Below are 26,903 nucleotides of genomic sequence, written 5' to 3' on the forward strand. Positions count from 1 at the left end.
CAGACATATGTACAAATTTTGGAGCAGCATATACTGCCATCCAGCACCATCTTTTCCAGGGATGTTCCTGCATTTTCCAGCAGGACAACTTCAAACCACATACTGGCCGAATAAACAGAGTGCAGGTGCTAGATTGTCCTGCCTGCAGTCCTGACCATCTCCAATTGAGAATGTGAGGTGCATTATGAAGCGCACAATACGGCAACGAAGACCCCGTACAATTGTGCAGCTGAAGACCTGCATAATAGATGAATGAGGGAAAATTACACTTTTTAAACTTAAACTTGTGTCTCCAGTGCCGAAATGCTTAAGTGTTATTAGATGAAATGGTGATGTTTCACAGTGGTAAACACTCGACTGTCCCAACTTTTTTGGAGTGTGTTGCAATCATCTGATTTGAAATTACAAGAAATTACAAATCTGTACATTTTTCAAAAAAGCAATGAAATTCACAAGGCAAAACATCAAATAAATGTTTAGTTGTAGGGGTGTAAATTGGACGTTTCACCATGATACAATCTTATATCGATTCTCTTGGCCTGCGATCCGATATTTGCAGATACTTCAAAGTCCGCCGCAATACGATTTCGATATAATTCGATTCAGGGCCCTGAGATCGATATTCCGATATTATGTGCCTATTTTACACAATCATTTAAAAAAAGTTTGCCCTCAAATGCAACCAAAATATAATTTGAATATTTTATTGAGCTCTCTGAAAAGTGCAAATTTAGAACCCACATTGGGACATCCACAACAAAATTAGGTACTTCAAATGTTGAAATTTCCCAATTTGGAATGCCCAATTCCCACTACTTTAGTAGGTCCTCGTGGTGGCGTGGTTACTCCCCTCAATCCGGCTGGCAGAGGACAATTCTCAGTTGCCTCCGCTTCCAAGACCGTCAATCCGCGCATCTTATCACGTGGCTCGCGGTGCATGACACCGTATGACACTCATATCAGTGCTCATTTTATTACATACACTTGCATGATGAGAAATGATTTAAAACACTTTAAACCGCACCCTCTGACTGCCGAGACATCAGCGTGACATCAGTGAAAGCTGCACAACTGATTACATTGAAAGAAGGTATGATGTTGCACAAATTAAATCAAAGTGATTGCACTCCCTTTCTACATTGCAATCGGTTTGATTGAAGTGGATGCACACGCTCGCTTGCTCAGTGAAGTTTAACGGAGACTCGCTTGTGGTAAGAACAAACAGTTTTGCGAAATACGCGCCTGACTTTGAATATACATTATAAAACAGAAAATAGCAGTAAAATGTAAGTCATGTGCTGGAGAGAAACAACTTTTAAGCACATCAAACAGCACAATCACGCTTTCAACGCATCTGATGCAGCAATCGCTCCACATGAAACTGTATGCTTATGATCTTTTTTGAAGTGTTTACAAAGTTCTCTCATGCGCTGAACAGCTTGGGCCGTGTTTTTTCTGCTTCAACTTGTCTCCGTTGTTTTTCAAACGAGTTTCATCATGCAACACATTTTTCACCGGGCTGTAAATTGACGTCACTGTCGGAGCTTCTCCATGCTTGCGGCATATATCCAACTAATCGATAATGAAATTCGTTGTCGATGATTTCCTTTATTGATAATAATAAATTTTATTGATTAGTTGTTTCAGCCCTACTTTAAACTATTCATTTTATAGGCCCCAGACCACATCCACATCCCACTGGTGCTACCAAATGAGGTGCTGGTGCCACCAACAGTAGAACTTGGTGGCACCGGAGCCACCGCTTTCAAATGTTAGTCTGGAGCCCCGCAGCGTTCGAGTTTGAGCCCTGAGAGACCTGTAAGATGACACTAAGGGTGTGTTCACACTTGTAGTTCAGTTCTCTTGGACCAGACCAAAAAAGAAAATGATACATTTAGTCCTGGTTCGCTTAGCGTTCACACTGGCATTTTTAACACCGAACCTAAAGATACGAAACAAAAGGCATCAAGAAAAAAAATCACAACCTGATTGGACTGCTTTTATGACGTATATTTTGTGACGGAACTTGCCGAACATCCAAAAAAATGCTGGCTGCTGTGCGAAATGCGCTCGTTAGATTTATGTATATATGGTGGTATTTTTACTAGCTGAGAACAAACGAAGAGCTAATAAAATGTGTAAAGGAGTCAAAACAGCGCCAGGAATTCCTCCGTTGCACACACAAATGAAGATATGCTGCAAGGACAGTTGACGGCGGTTCCGACACCTGTACCGAACTGTAATGGGCAACAAAGCTCCTATGATGAGAAGAACCAGGTATGCTTGAGGTCAGTATTAGGCAAATTACTTACTGTCTTTGGTCCATGTTGCATTCATATATCAATCGAACCGCACCAGAGTTCGTTTGGAAGCGGACTTAGACCCACTGTTCAGGCGGTCTCGGTCCACTTGTTTTGTGTGCACCATGGTTCGGATGGCAGCATTCACACTTGTTCAAATGAACCGCACTAACAGAACAATCGCCCCAGAGTTCGTTTTAATCGAACCAAACCCGCCAAGTGTGAACACACCCTAAGAGGTGACAAAAGGCCATGACACAGAAAAGAATCATCTGCTTAATAGAATTACTCTTGATGCACACACGCATATGGAGTAAAATGCTGAACTGAAAGGTTTTTATACAAGTACTGCTCAGGTCTGTCAGAAAGCCAAGAGCAGCTCTCCTCCTCCACTACAGCATGCCTCCTTTTCCCTTTCATATAAAACTAGAGCTTGAATCTGAAACAGATAATAGCTCACACATGCAGACTGTAGATTCATCTCAGAGAAGAGTTTATTTGCTTGCCCCAACAAGGCAGTGTAAGTATGAGTAATGCTATCATATGAAACCAGACATCCAACAACACCACTTTTCACAAATTAGAGCCATTAGAGGTACAGAGAACAGAGCTGCACACAAATAGCGAGCAGCATGTGCAGACTATTTATTAATTTTATTAAATCACAGCCATTGTGGTTTGATAGTCGCACTACATCATATTGTGATTTCAGTTTTATTTTGATTAATCGTTCAGCCCTAAATCTGATGATTTCAAATCGCAGGTATTAAATGTAGGTTTCTTGCATTGTCAGATCGCTTTCACACATACAGCCTTTTCCGGAGAATTAATACAAATAAATTCAGCACTGGCAATAGTCTGTAATGAGAAGTTGTACTTTCTATGCTGTGTGACTGTGAACAAAATCGTAAGATTAAAAGTTTGGGCACGTACGAGGTCAGGATGCACTGGTGTAAGAAATCTACTTTGGGCTAATCATAAATTTCTGATGGAGATGACGCAATTACTCCGTGCCGTTTAACGTGTGAATCTGGAGTCAAAAAATGTCAAATTTCACATGCTCCAACATATGGTGCAGTAGCATCTCGGGCACCAGAGTTTGTGTCCGCCTCGATGTCCTTTCCTGGTCCTGTCCCTGCTCTTCTCCCCTGTAATTTCCTGCATATCTTTCCACTATTCCTATCTAATAATAAATAAATAAAAATCTAAATTCTATAGAAAACACTGTACTGAGTGTTAAAATTTGTGTAAACATGGGAAGAAAATGGGGTACATGTGTATTTGGGGTCATTTGTAATTGAGGAATTATGAACGTAATAATTTTACTTAAAATTCATAGAATATCACATTTAACAATAATACTACTAATAATAACAACAACAACAACAACAATTATTTTTTTCACCTCTATCATGTGGTCATCATGTATGATACAGAAAGTTCCATTTACTATGTATTAGCCAATGTTTAAATGTCAAAACAAGAACCCAACTATGATAACACTTCATCTGATTAAGGCAAAACACACCACAGTGCAAGACAACTTTCAACCCATTTCCTGTTTCACAGAGTTTATGTAGCATGGTTGTTTCAGAGCCATTGCCACAGTCATTTACATGCACTTGCTAAACACACACAAATATATCAAAACACCATTTCCATATAAAGGAAGTCACTTTCAAAGATGGAAAACAGCACTGCAACATTGAGTGTGTGAAGGTAGTGACTAAACCAGTACATCACAGGAACCCACAAACAAAATTCTCACAAAATTAGGGCCCAATGATTTCCACAATGCAGAAAATGCGGAAGATCGCAGAATCTAGTCACAAAAACTGAATTAACTATAAAATACGGAATATCACAGAATTTGACATATTTGGGATAAAATGAATGTATAAATGTACAATTAATGAAATTAATATTGTGATAGGTCCTGTGATTATTAAACCACAAAAGGCTAAGATTTAAAGCTGAAGTGTGACATTTTTGGTGTTAAAATACTTTCAACTATCCATGCTTATTACGCAGAGACAACTATAAGTAATCCATTTGTAGGTTAATTTTCTCAAAAACTGTAAAACCTCTGTCTTTGCATCGCTATAAACATTTCACTGTTTGTTTTCAGTGACCCAGAGAGCAGAGTGCCAATTCAACTTGAAGCACGCAGCACATGCAGACTATACATTTATATAATTAAATCACAGCCTTTTGCTGTTTAATAAGCACATTAGACCATATAGCGAACTGTTTATTCTGAGGTGTGAAGCTGTCGTGAAAAACATACAAACTGATAGGCTTCACTTTGTTTTCTGCCAAAAAAAGCCTCTATAACTAAATGTGTGGAATTAAAAGAAATTGTGGCAGAAATTTAATGACTGTATGGTAAAAATAATATGCAATGTAATAATAATAACAACATTTTATTTAAGCAATGTCTCACAAGCAAGAGTGCTGTTGTACTAAAAAAAGTTTTCATTAATGTTTTAATACCATGATGCTCTGTTGTGAAGAACTGTATTTGACAAAACGTTTAAATTACAATTCAATTTAATTAACTCCAGTGTTGTATTTTGGATTGTGCTGTAAAGATCTGAATAAAAGCACTTCATTTGATAAAAATTATGCAATGGTATGATGGAAAGTAATTATGTTCACAAGTTTTATGAATTTAGTTTGATTAGACAGTCTTTTGATGATAAAATGTAATTCAACTTTAACACACGGAATGCTTTAAAAATAAAATGGAAAACAAGTAATTTAAGAAAAAATAAAACTGATTTCAGAGGGCCCTATACAAACAAATGCGGAGACTATAGGAGAAATTACTTAAACAAGCTTCTTTGGGCATTTTCTGTGCTCTGTTTAACAGAAGTGCCATAAAACGATGGAACAAACTACATAAACCCTAAAAAAAAAAAAAGATGCTCTATTGGTCACAGTTTAAATGGTGGCAAAAACGGGATTAGAAATGTGTGAGTGTGTTAATACACACATACACGAGAGAGAGAGAAGCACACAAAGCAATCGAGAAGGGCTCCATCTCAACTGGAGCCATCTGTCCCTTTTTGCCTTATTTGTACATAAGACGGAGAAAGACATGCACTCTCACCACACACTTGTGCACACTCATACAGATAGCACTGCTGCCCAACCGTCTGCAGTGTGGCAGGAAGGAGTAATGCCACATCTGCTTCCTATGCTCTGCTCTGAAGCACTTTCTGATGCTGGGGTTCAATTTGCCCTCCCTAGAGACCTCCAAAATCAGCCATAAGCTGACCTGCACACTGATTCACGGCCTCAGTGCTGTATGTAGGCTAAACCACATTCAGAGGTGGACCCTGCTGTGTGCAGTTCAAGAAGAAATGCATTACAGATCAGATAACCAGCTCCTCTGGGTTTCACAATAACACTCTTACAAAACACCATGTTCTCTAAAAAGGTTAAAGTTCAAGCTTAACTTTAAGCAATATGTTAAAAGACATAATTACAATAATTCTTCCACCAAATAACACAGTTCAGTAGCTTAACTGTACACCGTTTATAGTTGCCAAGCAATGTAGCAACTTACTACATTAGTATAGAATGTATCGTAGAAACGTGTCCAGATGCAAGAGCTTGGCCAAAGTATTGCAAACGTGCGGTGCAGTTAAACATACTTGCATGCGTTCTTGCATTACTGTGGCGATAACAAAACTCATAAAACCAGATGTTATTCAGGCAGCTTGCTTTAATTCTATTGACTTCAACTTACTTGCTCTGCAATATTCTCTTCAAACTGTTGCCCTGCATAACAGTAGTTGATTTAAAAGGGAAGACTCACCGTAGAAGTGGCCAGTTTTAAATAATGTTCACTATATCACCCCTTCTGCAATGGTGAGAATGCAATAGAGGTCTGCCTACACTGTAAATAGTAATTGTAATCTCAAATTGTAAAAAATAGTTTACTCAACTTAAGCTTACGTTTTTACTATTCTTACTAGTTTTAAGTAAGTTACCATTATTCTCTAAATCCTAAAGTTGTCATTAATAAAAACATTTATAAATAGTCCTTTGAAATGTCACATTTTGGAATCATAACTCAAATACTTACATACTTTAAACTTTGGCTTTGAGTTCTACAAACTAAAAATTATCAAGTACAATATTGCGGCTGTATGGAATACCCATAAGCCCTTGTTCTTGAATAATTTATGTATATTTGGTCAAAACAAGGGAACTTATGTAAAAAATTTCTTTTAAAATGTATATCGTTATATTTCTTATCACTATTGTTGTTGTTTTGTTGTAGCTGGTTGATTTTTGTGAAGTCACCATGAGGGTGATTAATGTTGCCTCTGGTGAACTTGAAGCCTGTTAAGTCAAAGCCTTTCTTCTTTACTCAATTGTACTTTACAAAAGTGCAGATTTATGTGCACTAAGAAGTACTGAGTAGAATCCAATGTGCCATATGGCTAACCTAGAGTCCAGTCATAATTTCCTTTACACTGTATAAGACATGTTATAACCCAATTTAAATAATTAAAACAACAATACTTTAAATCACAGATGAGTTAAGTTTACTTGTAACTAGTCAACGTTACTTAAATTTTGTTTACTTGAGCCAAACAAGTACATTAACTTAGAAAAAGCATGCAAACTGCCTTGAAAAATCTAAGGAAGGTCAACTAATTAGATTTTACAGTGTGGGCCTTAAAAAGAAACCCGAGCCCGAACCGTACATGAGACCCTACCTGGCCCGAACAATACAGTAAAATTTTAAGCCCGATCCCGATCCAAACCCGGAAGACAGTTGATATGCCAACGTATGCAAGCACGTGTTTGTCCGGATGGACAACACAGCGACAGAAGCGTATATAAACCACCAAAGCGGCTTACGCTTGCATTGCATGTTGCAACTCGCCCGCCGTCTCCTCCTCTTTTTTTTTTTTTTATTCTTCTCCTAGCAAGTACTGTTGCAATAGGCTGCATTTTATGTAAGCATATAGGCAACATTCATAACAGTATTGGAACAGTAAACATATACAGTTTTAACAAGGCATGGCAGCCCCACAGTACACTAGTGCAAAAGGGAAAAAAAAAACATTGTCTTACCGTTTATGCATTGAAACTTTGCTTGGTGCAGAACAATCCTGAATAATATGAAACAACGCAACAGTCCCCTCTATGCAGCCTGAACTTGTTTAGAACGTTGAATCTTTGTGACACCTGCACTAAAAACAATGAAAGAGCGCAAGTGTCTCGACATGCGTTTTTGAAAATTTGAAGTTCTTTTTAACTTGACACAGTGTTTAAAATGTGCCGGTCCTGTGTGAGACGCAGTGCAGCAGTCAAAGATATTCATCCAGAATGTGTTTACATAGGAAAACAATGGGGAAACGGAACAGACGCGGGCAAAAACACATTCGGTTGTGAACAGAATTCCATTTTATAAAAGTAAATCAATAGAAAAGGATCACATCACATCTTTTCTGACCTTTGATATTAAGGCCAATGTCAGGTGACCTTGTATCTATTTAGATGCTGTGACTACTGACTACTGAGGAAAACAAACTGAGGCAGAGTCAGTATGTGTATATGAGAGTAGTGCCTGACCGATTTATCTGTCGGACGATATTATCGGCTGATATTAGCCTTTCACAGATATATCGTATCGTATGTTTTCCGATATGCACAGATATGAAAACTTTTTATTTTTTCAGAACATATAATGCAGAGATTTAGAATTGGTGTCATAATGTAGTTTGTCCAGCAGAGCACGCTCCAACTCCATTGTTTACAGTGCTGAGCTGACATTGGTTCTGTAGACGGTGCGGAGGCAAGCGGTGTCTACACAGTAAGTTGCTAACTAGTTTGTACATACTGGAAAGTTAAACAATGACCCCATCATTTTCCCTTTTCAATATAACTATTATAACATTTACCCTGTCCCTGACAACCATGTCACTCATGTTTATCACATCTGTTTGCTGTTAGCCAGCTATAGTTTGTCAGTGCACTAAGTAACGTTGCAGATTGAAGTATAAACATCAGAGCATCTTTTTGCAGCTCAGCAGACAACGGTGCAGTGGTGGATTGTGTCTGCTGAGTGTTGATTCCACGCTATGTTGTTACCTAGTTGGTGAGACGCAATGCTGGAAAGTAAATAAAGGCCATCTTTTACTCTCCGTGACAACGAGCTTATAGCTAACTAGCTAACCATGTAGCTACTTTCATAGCTTGTCAGCTGAGTGGAAGCTAATGTGTAAACATGTATTAACCAAACTGTTTTGTTCAGGATTCGCAGTTTGGTACCCCCTTCAACCAAACAATTCCAGTCGTTGCATTTACAAAACGTAATATTTAAAAGTCTGGTTTTCCACCATTGAAAGTTTCCCTTGAACCTGTTTAGCAGAATATGGAGTAACACCGCTGCTGCTGTTTATCTCGACTAGGCAAGTGTAAATGCTTCTTGTTTTACAACCTGCCCCTATCTGACTGGCAGTATTAAAATAGTCAGCGTTTGACTGATACTAAACATACAGTACTGATTTTTATTTAGCTATAATTTTAACTGATCCTTTATTTAAATGGTCAGCCATTGACTGATACTAAACATACAGTACTGATTTTTATTTATTTATTTTCTCAGTGTTCTGAGAAAATCTTTTATAAAAATATTTGTTTAAGAAAGCAGCCTTCCGAGTACCTTTGTATCGGCCTGAAAAATCCCATATCGGTCGGGCTCTATACGAGACCAAGCCAAATATCTTCCCCAAATAAGCTGTGGGCCACACTGACACAAGGCAGTGTGAATACTTATTTAAACCATTGCTCCCCCTCAAACACTGACAGACCAGTATGATTTGTTATGCCCTGCTGTTCCCAGAGGTCAGTATCTTACTCTCTCCCACAGTCAAACATGGCACACACCCTAATCACTCTCTATTACTCTTCCTCTCTGGTAGTAGACTGCACAATCTCTTTAGCTGGACAGATCCCATCAGCTGCTCCCCATGGGTTCAGACATCCAGGGCAATAAACAGGAGTTCACTGTAGTAAAAGGACATTGTGGTGCAGCAAATCTCCTCTTGTGGTCACCGTCCACCCACACAGGCCCCATTTACACCTGCGTGAACATCCTTCTTGGGTGATCTGATCACAAGAGGACAGCACCAATTACAGGTATAAAAGGGGTCCAATGCACCTTATGATTGGATCGCTCCAATCACTTTCAGAGGTAGTCAGAAAAACTTGTGACCACATTACATTTGTAATGTAAACACTAATGCATTCTGATGTTTCCCAAACATCATAAAAGGACCACCATCTTGCATAACATGCGATCATTTCAGCAAAACAAGGGTTTTAAACTTTATAGACTAGGTAGGTATTTTTAAAGAATCAAATGGAAAGAAAATTGGTAAAGCCCAAGACTTCATGGAACATTTTTGTATATCTGATGTTTACATTCAGTTACACACATTTTAAGTGATAGTATACTTTGCTTTCTTTTTGTAATTTATCCAAATGTCAAGTTATGATTGATCATTGATCTCCCTGTTACTGGAAAAACAAAATGAGTCTTTGGGCACTAAAAACACAGGAGACATTAAAGGAATAGTTCACCCAAAAATGAAAGTTTGATCATTTTTCTCATCAAAACAGAATTTAAGATTTTTAGGACTTCATTTCAGGCCTCCTGCATGACGCGTGACCTTACCAACGAGCTTACGTCATCCCTCTCATGAGCGCGCGTCACAGATGTACGGAAGTGAACATTTGTAGTTAAAAAGTATACAAGTATTGTTTTGTTTCTAAAAATAATCAATCGTTTGGGTTCAGAAGAACTTTATTTGTCGACTGGAGTCATGTGGATTATTTTGATGCACCTAAATATGCATTTTGGACAGTCAAAAAAAGGAGGACATTCACTTGCATTGTTTAGAGGAGGCGGGCTGAAATGAAATCCTAAAAATCTTAAATTCTGTTTTGATGAAGACAGAAACTCAGATACATCTTGGATGGCCTGAGGGTGAGTAAATTATCAGCAAATTTTCATTTCTGGGTGAACTATTCCTTTTAATCTACCAAATGACGCATTAGGGTTGGCCTGCCTCCAATGGTGCCTATCAGTGAGTTTAGTCTATAGGATTGTGCAACATTTGAGGCACATCCAGTCCATTTCATTGAAACATCCATTGCAATGCAGTGTTTCAACTGCTCCAAGAGCTTTCAGCATAAAGTAGCCAACTTAAACATAACAGTACATCAATACTCAAAACCTTCAGCTGTCAATTACCCTTTTCTTTTTTTTTTCTTTTTTTTTTTTAAGTAGTTTAATTTTAAGAGGAGTCTGAATGGTTTACATGTTTTGAATCAAGGCTTGAAATGGCTTAGGTCATCTTAGCACACAGATCCTTATCCTGTAATGTTACAATTTCTATCTCAAGTTGTGTTCCATTCTATCTTGGAGTTAACAGCCTTGTCTAGCCATTACAGTGCTCATTTTCATAAGACAGAACTAACTGAACTCCTGCTGAGAACAGAAAGTATCTGCACCAGAGTGAAGGAGGGAGCGGTTGTGTGAAAGTAGTCAGGGGAAAATGCATGATTCCAACATGGTTTAAAGTTTGACAAAGAAGAATTTGAAAGTCTTTGCTACTGCTGTTAAGCCGCAGACAAGACGCTGGGGTCTACACATGGATGTGAAACTTGAAATTTGTTGAATCTGAGAAAAAGTGAAGATGTCTTTACAGTGCGTGTGAGAGAAGGGTTGAAGGCAGAAGTGAAGAGAAACAGTCTTATGTTTCATTTGAGTCCAGAGTGTGTCTTTGACCAAGAGAAAGTGCATAGTGTAAAATCTCACCATCCACTGCTAAACAGAACATTCACCAGGTCTGTCTGTTATCCTACTACAACAGTTGTATACTCAGTTTATGCTTTAAACTAGCATTTTACTGGTCTGAAAACTTGAATGAAACCAAGAAGATACAATTAATGTTGAAACGTGGAATTTTAAAACCTTCTTTGCCGTATTTTGTGGACACTGTGGATCTTTACTTAGAACTGTGTAGCCAGGACACATCCCTTTAAGGCTTTCAAACATGTTAAGACAGTTCGAAACTTGATGTAGGCACTTCATGGTAGTTCAAAAAACACAGCCGTAAGCATCTTGCATACCGTGATCTTATCACATGGAAGGGCGTTCTTTCTTTTTTGCAGTCAGATATCATGAAACACCCAGATAGAATTTTACTCCTTGTGCCAAGACAATATTGCTCCTTTCTATGGAATTTGACAAACATGGAAGAAAACTCTCCTCTTTCAGACTGATCTAACAGTGAAATCGGAAACAGTAGGTTGTATTTTATTTAGGTACAATCGGTCTGTGCTTAATTCGAAACAATGCCCCCAGTGGCCAAAAGTGGTAAGTGTTGTTGGGCACATGGGCATGTGTAAGATCTATTTTCCTAGTGTAATGTCCACAGAGGGGCGCCAAAAGCGAGTTGTGAAGCGAGTTGTTTTCAGCATTACAGGCTGTAATGCAGTGAAGAGGAATGCATATTTTATAACCTGCCTCTCAATAAACACATAGCGACTTCCCATGTGATCATGTTGCCTCTTTTGCCTATTCAAAGGACACTTCTCACATACTTCACAAACTTTTTCACACAGGAAAGCAAGTTTTGCTCCTTAAACTGAATATCTACTCTAAAGAGCCTCTATACAAATTTACTGTTACCTAAAAGTGTCTAAGTTTGGGTTTAACTCATGCAATCAACAAGATGCCAAACACACATTTAATGACACTTGACACCAACTAAGGGATACAAAAAAAAAAAAAAAAAAAAACACGGTCTAATGAGAAGTTGTAATAATAGTTACAAGATGGTGAATTCATAAGAAATCTTACAAGTAGGCTCATACAAAAATTTACAACTTTTACTCCCATAGAGAACATTAAACAAACGGACAATGTTATTATGATTTTTTCCAAAGTTTAGCTTAGCCTCTAACCTAAACTAAACCCAACCATAAAGTCTATCCCATAACTCAAAACCTAACCATGATTTTAATAGGAAAAAAAATTATGTACTAGGGATGGGCACGAGTACTTGGAAGTGACAGCAGGGCTTCAGATGAAAAAAAAAAAAAAAGACTTGGGAGCCATTGGCTCCTAAACTGAAGCATTAAGGAGCCAAATGGCTGTTTTCAGTCGCCAAATCACAGAATTGCTCGATTTAGATTGCTGTTCAGAAACAAGATAGAAAGCAGAAGAAAAGGAAGACAGCTGATAACCCATTACTCGGAGGTTTAATAAACAGTATAGCTACAGTATATAGTTGAGAAGATAAGTTTGCATTCCCTATTGTCTCAAATGTTCACACCCCCTTCATAATTTAAATATAAGATAAAATATTTATTTAATACTGCTCTTCACAATCTACACTACAGACAATTACATAAAATTTAGTATGCATTTAGTAGTGTGTTGTCTTCTTGTGCATCAGTGAATGTTTGCACCTTGTGTAATAGCTGTGAACAAGTACCTCAATTGTCCTAAGCATCAAAAGCTTGATCTTGATCTGTATATTTTATATATATGTATATATATATATATACACATACATACATACACACACACACACACACACACACAATTATATAAATTGTTTTACAATATTGCCTTAGTTTTTTACTGTTACCAGATTGCCCAGACACAGAGACAACAAGAGTGTAAATTGAATAAAATCCCAGATCAGTTTATTGTGCTACTCCAATCCCAATCAATAATTACCAGAAGGAAAAAAATGGTACACAATACGGGACTTTTAATTATACTGAAGCCCGAAAATAAACATGAGACTCTTATTTTGAAATATCTGCACTCCCAGTTGTGAGCTCACTGAGAGCTGATTCGCTGAGAAAGTGAATCTGATTCAAACTGCTAACCTGAGCTCCTGGGTTCAAACCCTCAGTTCTTCTCGGGTGATTCATGAAAAAGATCCGGTTCAAAAGAGTAATTTGTTCACGACTCTCTTGCGCTGGGTTTGTTGTTGTGTGCGGTGCAGCGAGCTCGTCAGAAACAGAACGGGTGAAAAGAGGCACAAGACACACTGGTGCATGCTCTATACATGTACTCAATAACTCACAAATGATATCTGATGAAACCGCATATGAACGCACACAACCCGACTGTCGCCAATGTCGACTAGATTTTAAATTATAGTCGCAATAAATTATTTTTGGTCGCATTTGTGACCATTTTAGTCACAGTCTGGAGCCCTGAATAGCATTGATTGATCTTGAAAACGATGAACGATAATGATCATGCGTGACTTGATTTTTTTACTAAATTCGTAATTCAGTGACAACTATACACAAATGTGCCAAAGAGGGGCCTTATTTTTAATTTTGAGACTGATTATGTCATGATTTGCGGCAGTGTCTTGTGGTCTAAATCTTCACAACAATAAGCTCCAACACACAGGGGTGCATCGGGACTTTCTGTCTGGGGCAGAGACAGTGCTCAACACTCTGGTGAAGTGCACACACACCAGGCAAGTTCTTCCTTTCAGCTAGATGGAGCGTAGCAGAATCGAACAGAACACAGGGTCTTCAAAACTATTGTCCACTTAACACAGTGCATTTAAAACGTGATGGTTATGGCATCTTCAGTAAAGCCAACCATGATTTTAAAAAAAAGTACACGGTTCAACCAGCCACGACAAAAAGTGGTGGGCGCTTACAAAGATTATTATTGTAACCTGAAGGAAGAGTAGAGAGATGCACTTTGAGCATTCTTTCATTGAGTTGGCCAGTGAGCCATTTATTTATTATAAATTTTTTACTTTTCATAACGGGCTACATCATAATAGCCTATAATTATAAATACGCAGGACACTGGAACAACAATGCAATGCAGCAGCTAAAGATACCTATCTGGCATATAGAGTATGTACATAGATATGCAAACAGATTTTTCTTTACAGTATCTTAAAATAAAGTGTTGGATAGGATTTCCAGGTTTATTCAAGGGTTTTTGCAGAAAGCGGCGTTCTGAAATGTAATGTAAACAAGAACACCGATTTCCTTACGGCAATTAAGGGATTAAGAGAAAGCGTTTAACACAACTAGGTTTCTCCAGGCGAAAGCTGCTTATGTGGCCATGTAAACACATAAGAGATGTTCTTACACATTTTTGAGGAGTGCGCATGTGTGTGGAACTGATCGAATAACAAACATCATAGGATGAAGCCCAATAAGTTAACAAAACAATTCTGGGAGTACAGTGGGAAAAGCACATACACTATAAACCATACCCATTTAGAAACACCAAAGTAATATATTGACGGTCCCTCATCTTTGCGTATATGCGCTGGTACATTGAAGGAATCCAGGAGTTTTGGGTCAAGGGAAACCCCACTATAAAAATGCAATTCTGCCGCAGGTCGCGATAGAAATGTAAGGAAACAAATAGCAACAGCTCTGGAATATCTGGAAATAAAGCGAAGCAACAGAGAATAAAATAGTGAAGTCTTCCTCGGGTACCATGTTTGTTATTTACACAAGCATCGCAGGGAAATTACATTGCTGTGGAGAAAGCTGCTTACTGACCGAGCCGCATGTATATGAGAGTAAAGAGTATGCTGCTTATACAGTGCATGGAAACCGGAACGCTACTTTCTCACAATACGTGGCTTTCTTGCAATAACCCGCTTTCTGGTGTCTGTGTAATTGTAGTCAATGTGATAAAGAAAATACATACTACTGTACATATAATTTCACAGATGGCCTAAATGTATCAGCTGATGTTCATCTTAAATACGCTCAAGTCAAGAATATACCACTGGGACACCAGACAACTACTGCAAGTTGCTGCACTTACAGTTAGGCGCTCAGTAGAAAGTTCTATTAAGGGCTAGGAAGCAAGCCTAATTTCTTCACTTTCTCCATATAAGGATAATTTTTTGTGAGGGGAAAAAAAGGTTCCATTATCACTCTGCACAGGCTGTCCCAGAGTCCTTGTTGGCATAATTTCATTAGTATAGAGCTCTAAGAATAGTCAAGAGACATGCACTAGAACCTTTGTGTGTGACATTCACCTAACCACTCAAACAGGAACATTACAACTGCACATCTTGCATAAAACACTGTGCAAGAGAAAATAATCTGCTTAGGGGCAGACTTCAACGGTCCACTCTTAATTATTCTGCATTACTTCTTTCACCTTTAGGAAAAGAAGGCAAAGTAATCAGTAAAATCAGGGTGCGATTTGTTGAAAAACCAGAGGGGGGTACGTCAATGTGCATGTCATAACTGAAATTTTAATGTAGAAATTCAGAAGACCGTGTAATTCAAGTCTCAAATTCTTAACCTGTAAACTAAAACCACAGAATTATTATTGTTTGATAATTAATCAAAATAATTTACTGTATTAAAGATTAACTGTCTAATTAACTGTAAATTATATTAAACAATTAACAAGAGGCATTAGGATAATGCTGCTGGGCTACCATTTGCTAACAATTAACCAATTTGATCATCAGCCATCTGTTTTTCTGGACTTACGCATTCCCACCGGTATAAATATTTACCTTCTTTAAAACACCCGGTAAAATAATCCCAGGTTAATGCTACACTATGTAACTTTTGTTCCTCTAGCGGTTAAAAAAATAAAACTGCATGTGTCTTGCGGAAGAACATCGTTTTGGTAATAACATTGTTTTGGTAATGATGCAAGTTGTGCTTCGGCTCTGCTCCTCTGCGCGGATGAATGTGGTTAGAGACACCGGTGTATACAAATACAGGACATATTAGAGTGAATGGACAAATAAATAACAAAAGAAAAGACGGATATCTGAAAACATGTCATCTGAGCAGATAAGTGCCATATCTTATGCTGTTGTTTCAACTTATTGGAAACATTGATGTTTTGAAATAATGATGCTACAAATGTTAGGCAAAGTTTGTTAACATCAGACACGATGATTGCTAGTCTGATAAGGTCAAATGTTGTAAAGTTTATAACTGTAGGATATTCTTGCCAAATAGACCACGGTAGTAACTAATTTATAGATTGTCATTGTTACCAACCAGAGGTCAACATCATTTCAAGACTCGCATGCCCTTGGCAAGCCTAGGACTAAAGGATTTAAATTATTGCCGTTATAAAAAAAGTTCTGCACCAATTACAGTATAATTATTGTATTTCACTACACACACACAGACGTGCGAATGACGCATGTATGCAATTTCCCACTAAATCCATCCCGACAGCTCTAAAATATAAATCATTATTATAGGTTTATCAAAGTGTATTTGGGTAAAGACATGGTTTGGAAGATGGATTTGTGTTGCATTCTCTCATTAATAACATTATTTTTTAACACATTTTTTACATAGTGTAGCTTTAAGGTAAAATTTTGTGAATCTGATCGGTCTGTGAGCCCTTGGCTTAATTATTGTTTTTTCTCAAGTCCTCCTTGTGTCTGAAGATGTTGGTCATGTAAGAAGAATCCAGAAAAAGACACGCTTCACAATTTAAGATTGTTTCTGATATGGACGGATGCATGTTTTTCTCAAGAATTTAATGCAATTAAGTGTTTATTTACCCATTTAAAAGAGAAACAAACCAGCATGTTTTCTTTTGATTAGGTAAATTAATACACCGCATGTAATATTGTGAAGGGGAAAAGTTGTGTTTTTAAGGGTGCGTTCACACTTGGTTTGATTGCTTGGACAGAACCAGAGTTCGTTTCCTCCTCCCACCACCCACACTGGTCTGTGTTCACATCATATAATTTGGGTCCAAACTGCGGTCCAATTACGTCATCAACGTGAGTACAAGTGGCAGCTGTTTACCACTGTATCTAAGTAACAACTGGAGAAAACGTCACTGTTAAGTGAAGTATTAAAGTTTGTCTCTTTGGATTTACCATGAAAACTTGCCATGCGTAGAACAACACTTGTGTTTGTCTTCTGCGGATGCATTGCAAGAGATGTGAAGAATGCAGCACTCTGAAGGCAGTGTATTTGGACACAAATAGGTATGACAAATGCATATATATCTGTTTCGGAACATATTTTCGGGAGGGGCATAATAAAAATTACATTATGTAAGCGGATTGTCCATATTTTTAATTCAAGACTATAGGATTACAGGCTTGCTAATGTCACCAGTTGTGTTGTATTTAGGTAGGTATTCCAGGTTTTCCAATCAATTAACAGGGATAAAACGTATCCCCTCTGGAGAAAAAAAAAAATTAATGACCAGATGGGGGGATATCAAAAGCAGAGGCATGGAAGTCCCCCCATCCCCCCGGCAAATTGCACCTGAGTAAAATGTTGCTAAATAAATAGATAAACAAGTCTAGATGCTCATGATACATTTTTCATCTGACATTCCATTGATGACCAGAAAGATATGGAAAGAACTTGAATAGACAGGCAATCTATTCGGAATAATGCATTTCTAGAAGGGCATTACACACAATAGACAGGCCTATTAGTGTAGCAGTGAGCAGAGTTGGCTATGGATGTTTCCTTGGGGCCTCTAACAAAGACCTTCCACATAAAAGACCTTCCACATATTTTCCCTTCCAACAAGTTCCAACACCTGGATCAATGTGCCTCTTCATTCACTTCTGACAACTGGACAGTTTATGCCGCAGGCTGTGGTCTCCACATAAATAATCCGTGTACACAATCTTCAGAGCATAGTTTGAACTGAAAACACAGGACTTGACTCTGCTGTGTGCTCTTTGCTTCTTAGTACAGGAAAAAATAAAATTATACAAAAACCTGGAATAAACTGCAAACTGAAGAGATTACATTTGTGTATGTTACCTCTGTGTATTTGTACCATTTTCCTGTGTGTGCAGCCATGCAAATGTATCCACAGTTTTCCTGACTAACCACTGGCCGCCACCATGATGATTGTAATTACCGCTGGACTGTATTCTAGTTCTGTTCTGTAAAAGAAGCAATGTAAAAACTACCAATACAAGCATCCCAGATGGAGAACAACCACCATTTTAAGTGTTAGTTGGAGTAAAAACAAGTTCAGCTTATCTTGTGCAGTTGTTGGCTGTCATAACTCAAAGTAGTTTATGATATTAATGTAATTAACCTCGGTTCGTAGCTCTACGTTATCCAGCCACTCCTTAAACTTTGACAGGCGAGGCACTGTCAAAAAAAACATTCTATAAAGTATCTTTTTTCTTGACAATTTTTACAAATTGAATACACTAAACATCACATTATCTGTTAAGAACATACACTGATGCGAGTGAAAACACTGGAGATCGGAAAACGAAAACAGGCTTCCGTTGTGAATTATGGAACACTTTCACATTCAGGAAAAAGGTGGATACACACATTCACAATCTCTCAAATGCCTTATTTGCAGAAAAAGGCCTTTTCCTCAAGCTGAAGATTACCCAATGGAGCCAATTTTACACAAAATGTACATATGTTTGATCAAACAATCCATTGCCAGATGGCCAGCCCTAACTGCCACAGCAAAGCGCCACTTTCATTAGGAACAGCAATAAGCCGACTGGAAGAGATGGATCTGGAAGCTTATAAGACAAAGGCTTAACACAATTAAGCATAGTTGGTTGAGTTTATTTGCCATCATTAATCAAAATGGTTAATCTTATAATACTAAACCTATGGCTGAGACGCATCTGTTCCCATGTATGTGTTATATGTTCTTCTCACTAAGCTTATGCTGGACAGGATTTAAACAAACATGTTGCCATGACAGCCTTAGACAGTGGTGTATGTCAAAAACATTTACATAAATTTCCACATAAAAAGCTCAGCTTACTCCTAGTTGCAGTTTTTCCATGATGCATTACTTTCCATGATTTCCATTCCATTCTATTACCAAAAGGAAGGTTGTTTGCAAGGTGTCTATGAAGTGAGTCAACAGTTTGTTCAATTTGGCTGATTAATGAACGCCATGCTAATGTTTTAATTTATGGTGTCATGCTGCCTTACACCAATGCGGACAATCTGTAAACAAAAATGTATACCCTGAATGCACTGTAAGGGGTTGTTCACACAAAACGCCTTCTTGCGCTTAAAAAAAAAAAAAAAAATCTAAACACAACCAGAGACTATTTAGTGCTGTTAGTGGAGAGATCACTTGTACACCATGGCAGTTACAGTCGGTGAGTTGTCAGCGCTAACTTATCTTGTGGTTTACATGCGATATAAACAGATAACATGATACCTCAGCTTGAGCTTCCCTCTTGCTTGTGAAATGGGCGTGGTGTGTGATGTTGGCACCGCAGCGGCGTATTAAGGGCAGGTTTTTGGGCAACACTGCATAGACTTTGGCCCGATGTTGGGAATGCAGATCAATTTTGGTCTTGCAGCTCGAGGTCTGAGGCTATTGGCCCCAGCTGGCTAGTTGATAGCCCTGGCCCAATAGTGGAATAGCGGCTATTTAGACCGACACTGAGCAAAAGCCGTTGTCAAAACTAGGACTGGGACGATTCATCAACGTAATTGATGTCATCGATTACAGAAATACGTTGATTTGCATAACATGCGTCACAATGGAGTAATTAAAATGGCAGTGCCCGGTTTAAGTATGGATTCCCCCGAAGAACAAGCTGCAGCTAAAAAAAAACTCGCCTACGGTCATCTAAAGCGTGGGAGTATTTTGGCCAGAGACCCAACAATGTGGTGCTGTGTAAGCAATGCAAATTGGAAATGGCTTATCACAGCAGTACAACCACCGTGAACGAACACTTGAAGCGAAAGCATCCCGGAGCACTTTGTCAAGACGGCAGCAAGGCAGCACCGTAAGTCCTGTTTACTTTTTGTCCCCACCCAAGCATGACATATTAGTATTACAACATGTGTATTAGTCACTTAAAATTGATTTTCTAAATGTTTCCTCATCGCCCCAATGTTAAAAGTAATTTCTGCACCGCTGCAAAAGTAGGGTGACCATACGTCCTCTCTTTCCCATGCATGTCCTCTTTTTCGGACCTTAAAGCGTCCGGCAGGGATTTCTAAATTTGCGAAAATGTCCGGGATTCGGCTTTAGTTACATTATGATGTGCATCTGGTCTAATACTTCATTGTGTGTGCGTGCATACAAGAGGCTTGCAGCAACTATTGGCCAAATTCCTGCCTGTCAATCTCTCCGCGAACACGCGAAGCACTGTTGTGTTCGGCATCAAACAGTTGCTTGACAGTAGCAGCAAATGACAGCTGAGTGGAAACAATGCCCTAACGAAAGTACAAATTTAGCTGTAATAAATTATATCCCCATTGAAATATGATATGTAATAAAACAAGATTTCTTTAATTGTATATTTAGCCTATGTAAATAACAATATTCAATAACTGTAGGCTATCTAAAATAAATAAGGGACAATAAATAAATGAATACTAATACAACAGGCTGGAAAAACTTACATTTAATCATTTTAATATCTATTTCGTATGTTAAACTTTACACCAGGCGGCGTACACAGGAAAGTTCACCGTTAGATCGGTTCCATACTGAAGCAGTAAGTTATTATATTTGCATTGCTTTAACCCCTCTTTGTAAGTCCTGCCTTCTCGCACACCAATTGGTTAATTACAAGAGGCTGGCAGCAACTATTGGCCAAATTCCTGCCTGTCAATCTCTCCGTGAACACGCGAAGCGCTGTTGTGTTCGGCATCAAACAGTTACTTGACAGTAGCAGCAAATGACAGCTGAGTGGAAACAATGCCCTAACAAAAGTACAAATTTACAGAAGATTTGCACAAAATTCCCATGCTTTCGTCCAGGTCGAGACCCGTGGGAAGCAGAATGTATGACATGTAAAGATGGCACTTATGTGTCAGTTGCTAATAAAGGTGCAAGTGATTTAGAAGCACACATTAGCTCTGTGAAGCATAAAGGGTCAGCAAAAGGTGAAAGTTCATCAGGTAAATTAACGGACTACTTTTTGCGACCAGGTAAAATTATCACATTGCTTCATTTTCAATGGCCATTCAATAGTAATAGTTAATGAAGGTACACTCATGGCATCAAATATTTTATTTTAGTACATGGACATTCAAAAGAATGTTATAAATAATTTCCATATATTTCTGTTATGCTAATAGAGTGTCTCTTTCACTGTAAGAAAGTTTGCATTCATAGTTGCTGTTTTGAACCCTATTATCCCCCCCACCGGCGGAAAAAAAAAAAAGGTGTCCTCTTTTTGGAAAACCAAAATCCTCTTTCCTCTTGAAAGTGACTTGAATTTTACATTTGTTTCATTTATTTTGTTGTTGGATTGCTAAATGTAGATTGCATTTTCCTTTTACTTGAATTGAACAAATTCTTTTATTTTGGAGAGATTTTATATTGGACTGTAAAACGGAGATTACCAGTTAAAACAGGGCTATTTTTGTTGCAGAATAATGCCCTGCAGTGCACACTTTGTTTCTTGTACATTTGTTTGTGTTTAAGAGAAGATGATTTAATAAAATACTGAAATATTAATGAAACAAGTTTTTTATATTTATTTTGGGTTAATTGTTATATTAATCAAGTAATAATTATAAAAAATATTTAGAATAATCTGCAAATTAGTCGTTAGATTAATCACACTACACTTCACACTCCATTCACTCCCATTCAAACGCATTCGAATGCAGCAGAGTGGAAAAGCAAGCTCATGCTAAGAAATGTCGTACTACGCTGCGTACCAAAGTTCAAGCTGCTGCTTCTTTGGGTTTATGGCAGTTGGCAGCTTTTGGTGCATTTCTGCCACCTACTGGGATGGAGTGTGAAGCGTTGATGTAGAAGGGACAGAAAAAAAAAAACACCCAAAGACTAAAGTTCAAGCTTGGTGAACTCAGAACCGTGAATTCCTACGACAAGAGGATGCCTTGCAGGAAACTGAAATGTCACACACTGACCTTTTGGCTCAATTCAAAGGATACATATTACAAAGCTGTAAGATTTATTGTTGCAGGAAAGTGAGTAAACACTATATTTTATCATTTTTAATATAGTAATATTTGTTATTATTTACTTACACCAGAAGTCCCCCCACATGACATCATATCCAGGGAAGGGTCGCACCAGCTGTGCGTAAGGTCTTACTTAAATTGAGATGTAAAGTTCACACTAAAGTTGTGTTCACACTACCAGCGACTTTGTGGCTTGGTGTCGCTAGACTCTGATCTGTGACGCTAGTGGCCGCTCCTACTGTTTGTCGCTGTAACGTTATTGGAGGACTGCACTTTTGACAATAACGTTTAAAAATGTTATCATGGATGAGACCTAATACTGGTTAAATTAAGATATCATTACAGTTTGACAAGGAATCAGTTCTCTTGTCTCTAAAATTGTAAATTCTGCAGTGTCGAGTGTTTTATAAAATGTGCAGCAGTGTTCAGTGTATTAAATCATTAATAAAACAATCAATCTATCATGAATGAATGAATCAAACTCACTCGGAATGCAGACCGTTTCTGACACACTTTTCCACGCATCATTGTTTTATTATATCCATGCATGTGGTTATAGACAAATTATATAGAACAGTAAAAATCCCTCACGACGCTGAAATTTCTCCTCTGTCTTGCATGCACTTGTCCCCAGTCTGCCAGGAGACAGATGACGTGAGCTCATTGGCAGTCGCTCGTGAATATCACTCGTCATTTGCATAAAGTTTACATTTTCTCAACTTGTCTTGTCGCTCTCCACGGCGATCTCTGTCACCAACGGCCGCAGCAGCTCATGTCGCTGGAAATCGCTGTGCTCTCATTGAAAATTAATAGGATTGTGTTGCTGTCTCACGCGATGTCACTGGCAGTGTGAACGCAGCTTAAGGGCTTAGTAACTACTAGTTAGTTTGTAATTAAGTCAGTGCTTAATTTGGTTGCAATGCCTGTTCTTAAGGCAAGACTTAACTAGTAGGTCGTAAAGTAATGCGTAGTTGCATAATATGACGTTTACCTGTATTTATCCAATAAGCAGCCTTGAAATTTGTACACAGAAGTGTTAAACAGCAGTGAATTTCAGTTTGATCTTGTTCAAACCTTGTTTGCTTATGTAACTGTCACCTGTAATAAATTATATCCCCATTGAAATACGATACGTAATAAAACAAGATTTCTTTCATTGTATATTTAGCCTATGTAAATAACAATATTCAATAACTGTAGGCTATCTCAAATAAATAAGGGACAATAAATAAATAAATACTAATACAACAGGCTGGAAAAACTTACATTTAATCATTTTAATATCCATTTCGTATGTTAAACTTTACACCAGGCGGCGTACACAGGAAAGTTCACCGTTAGATCGGTTCCATACTGAAGCAGTAAGTTTTTTTACATAATGTTCTCTCCCGTAAATTTAAACTAGTGTAAATTCAACATCATCATATATGTCGAAAGGACTGAAGCCTGTCAACCAAAACATGAACTCATTGATGTCATTAAGTGAGTCTGCTTTTTTATTCCATCCGTTACTCCTGGTCGGAGGCTTCCGTAAATACTTAGTTTATACGTAGGGTTACGTTGGCTAAGTTGTAACGCACGTATAGCAGGGCCAGTTGCACCAGCTATATGAATGTTACAACTTAGCCTAGTTGTGGCGTAAATGGGCACTAAGTCACAATTTACGTACTACTAAATATTTAGCTTAGCCAACGTAACCCTTCGTATAAACTAAATATTTATGGAAGCCTCTGACCAGGAGTAACTGATGGAATAAAAAAGCAGACTCACTTAATGACATCAATGAGCTCATGTTTTGCATGACAGGCTTCAATCCTTTCGACATATATGACGTTGGCGTTTGCACTCGTTTACATTTACTAGAGAGAAAAAAACTTGAAAACGTCTCTTCAGCATGAAACCATTCTAACGGTGCAGTTTTCAGGATACGTCGCCCAGTGTCAAGTTTCAACATATACGAAATATATAAGATATTAAAATGAATAAATGTCTATTTTTCCAGCCTGTTGTATTAGTATTTATTTATATCACCCCTTATTTATTTTAGATACAGTTCCTATTTATTGTTATTTACACAGAGCAAATATACTATTTATCAAATTAACTTTTTTTTACGTATCCTATTTTAATGGTGATATAATTTATTACAGCGACTACGCATTACTTTACAGAGAGCTTATGACCTACTAGTTAAGTCTTGCCTTAAGAACAGGTGGTGCAACCAAATTAAGCACTGACTTAGTTACAAACTAACTAGTAGTTACTAAGCCCTTAGTGTGAACTTTACGTCCCAACTTACGTGAGAACTTACGCACAGCTGGTGCAACCATACCCTGGTCCGTAGCGTTGTACGAAATAAATTCGCGTGCTCAAAGCCTAGTGTGACCGCCCCTTTAAGCGTCTAAAAACTGTGCTCCTGTGCGAGACGCTGGGCAACTGTCAAGGAGTCCAGTCTAGCATATGTTTACATAGAAAAACAACTGAAAAACAGCGCGAATGACGCAAATCGCGTTCAGTGTGAACGGCCCCCCAAGTCGCTTTGGATAAAAGCGACAACCAAATGAATAAATGTAGATATATATATATATATAGACAGTAAAAGAGAAAGGAGACATGAGAGAATGATCTACATCAGCTTTCAGGATCCTGTGCTGTATAAACCGGTATAATACGTCATTTAACGGCAGGAAAGCACGTTAGGAGCACCGCCACAAGCTGCTGCTGCCAGCATTACTTGCAAACCACCCGGCTGATTAGCATTTCTTGCAAAACACAGCATCGGTGATGCACAACGACAGTAAGAGGAAGTACAAAAGTGAGCTATTCGTCGCTCGAATTGATCAATTCAACACCGAATAAATCCGGAGCAAGTTTAAGCACTGCTTCAGCACGGCTGAACCCCTTCACATGGCCATGAACTTAACTGGGTCGGCGGACGCACTTCCCATGACAAGCAATGTGTCAAAAAATAAGCAAAAAATAATTGTCTATAGGGTCATGTCTTTTCTGTCTTCATTTAAATGATCAATATACACCTTAAAAAGGAAGATCCATGACAGTCGTACACCATAGTCCCCCACTAAAAAACAAGCTCTGATGAATACATGGGTTTGCTGCAATAACCACAGCAAACATTTCCATAAATGCATCTCTACCTTGAGAAAAACATCTGATATGCAACCCCATGGAGTTTAGGACCAGTATCTCACAGTTAGCTCTTGGTAGCACACAGGCTAGCATACTGCACCTCACCACCACAATAGAGGAGGAGGGGGTCGTTGGGTTCACTGGCTGCTGCTACTGAATCAAAGCGTTGAAACTCACCATCTGCGTCTCCTTATCAGCCTGCTGAAGAGAAAGAGGATGGGAGATCTACCGCCCGGTCTGCTTACTATGCTCGAGTCGGTTAAAATCTCATTAGTTTCTCCCGCTCCCCTAAATGATGAAGTTCAGCTAAACGTACCAGCAAAGACTGTGACCATACAAACAGTCTAGACAGCTTGACGTGCTTTCCCCCCACCTCACGCTTTTTAACGGGCGTTTTTTCCTCTTTATCACGCCTTTTCTCTATTCAGCAGGATGTCGCACGCGATTGGATGCTGCTCGTGCCGCGTCCTCGTGCTCTCCTCCCGCCTCAGAGATTCTATATAATTTCTGAAGAGGACACTTTTGCAAGAAATAGACGTCATAAATTGCCTAATTCGTTACAGTTTTTTTCTTTCCCTTAGTCTTTATTAAATCGTTAGCGACTGAGTAAGAGGTAAGTTTACAGAGAGTTGTTTGTTTAACGTCTGTAATCATCGTAATTTAGCGACATAAATTGATTTAACTTCGACTAAGTGTCGCTCAAAGGGGCAATGAACGTTAAAGCGATGGTTTACCCAAAAATAACAAAATAAATAATTTAATCACCCTCATCTTGTTCCAAACCTGTATAATTGTATTTCTTCCGTGGACCACAAAAGCAGATGTTAGACAGAATGTTAGGGACTGACAGGCTCAGTCACCATTATGGCCGTAGCCAGTTATGAGGTCTGGTCAGGACCTCGGTGATTTGTTCATATTCAAAAATATATTTTGATGCTATGTACAACTAAATAAAATAAAACAAATAAGCGGTTGATAACTCCTTCGAGTGTCTGCATGCATGTATAATGTAGTTTAGACAGTTGGATGGATTCTTTAGTGTCTGCAAATACAAGAGTGTGACGAAATGGCGCTACCTGAAGCTGCGCAGCAGCGAGTAAAAGCGGGCCGGTCTCACTAATCTGACGAACCTGCGCAGCGCTTGCGGCGTGCTGTCCCGAGGTTAACACAGTGCGAGTCGCGTGCGACCCTTTTGAATTTGACACAGAATTCTCTGTTGGAAACCCATCAGATATGAGACACTTTAAGGCTCTGTGCTGAAGCTAGTTGATACAAGATTAAACAGCCCGTCATATTAAACTACAGTGACGAGGTAAACAGGAAAACATTGTTCCATTCACAACAGTAATTACAGGCTTTTCATTCCACAAATCAGCACCCTTATAGAAATATACCTGACAGTTACTGTAGTAACATTAACTGTAGTAGTAACTATGGTATTTTGCCAGAAATAGTGTATATATTTGTAATAAATGTTAATATTATTAGCCTACAAAA

At 38.4% G+C, this 26,903-nt stretch overlaps 1 protein-coding gene across 2 annotated transcripts in view; it reads right to left on the reverse strand.

Annotated features, from left to right (window-relative positions):
• Positions 1-25,798, reverse strand: part of limd2 (LIM domain containing 2) — a 40,384-nt gene extending 14,586 nt beyond the window's left edge. Inside the window, exon 1 of one of the 2 annotated variants that reach the window (XM_051716024.1) lies at positions 25,584-25,798. In XM_051716024.1, the coding sequence (XP_051571984.1) occupies positions 25,584-25,586 (3 nt within the window). In that variant the 5' untranslated portion in view covers positions 25,587-25,798. The remainder of the gene's footprint in view (positions 1-25,583) is intronic. The other variant, XM_051716023.1, reaches the window with a different exon arrangement.
• Between the last annotated feature and the right edge of the window lie 1,105 nt (positions 25,799-26,903).

Source organism: Myxocyprinus asiaticus, chromosome 14 (genome assembly GCF_019703515.2).
Source record: "Myxocyprinus asiaticus isolate MX2 ecotype Aquarium Trade chromosome 14, UBuf_Myxa_2, whole genome shotgun sequence".
Classification (NCBI taxonomy): Eukaryota; Metazoa; Chordata; class Actinopteri; order Cypriniformes; family Catostomidae; genus Myxocyprinus; species Myxocyprinus asiaticus.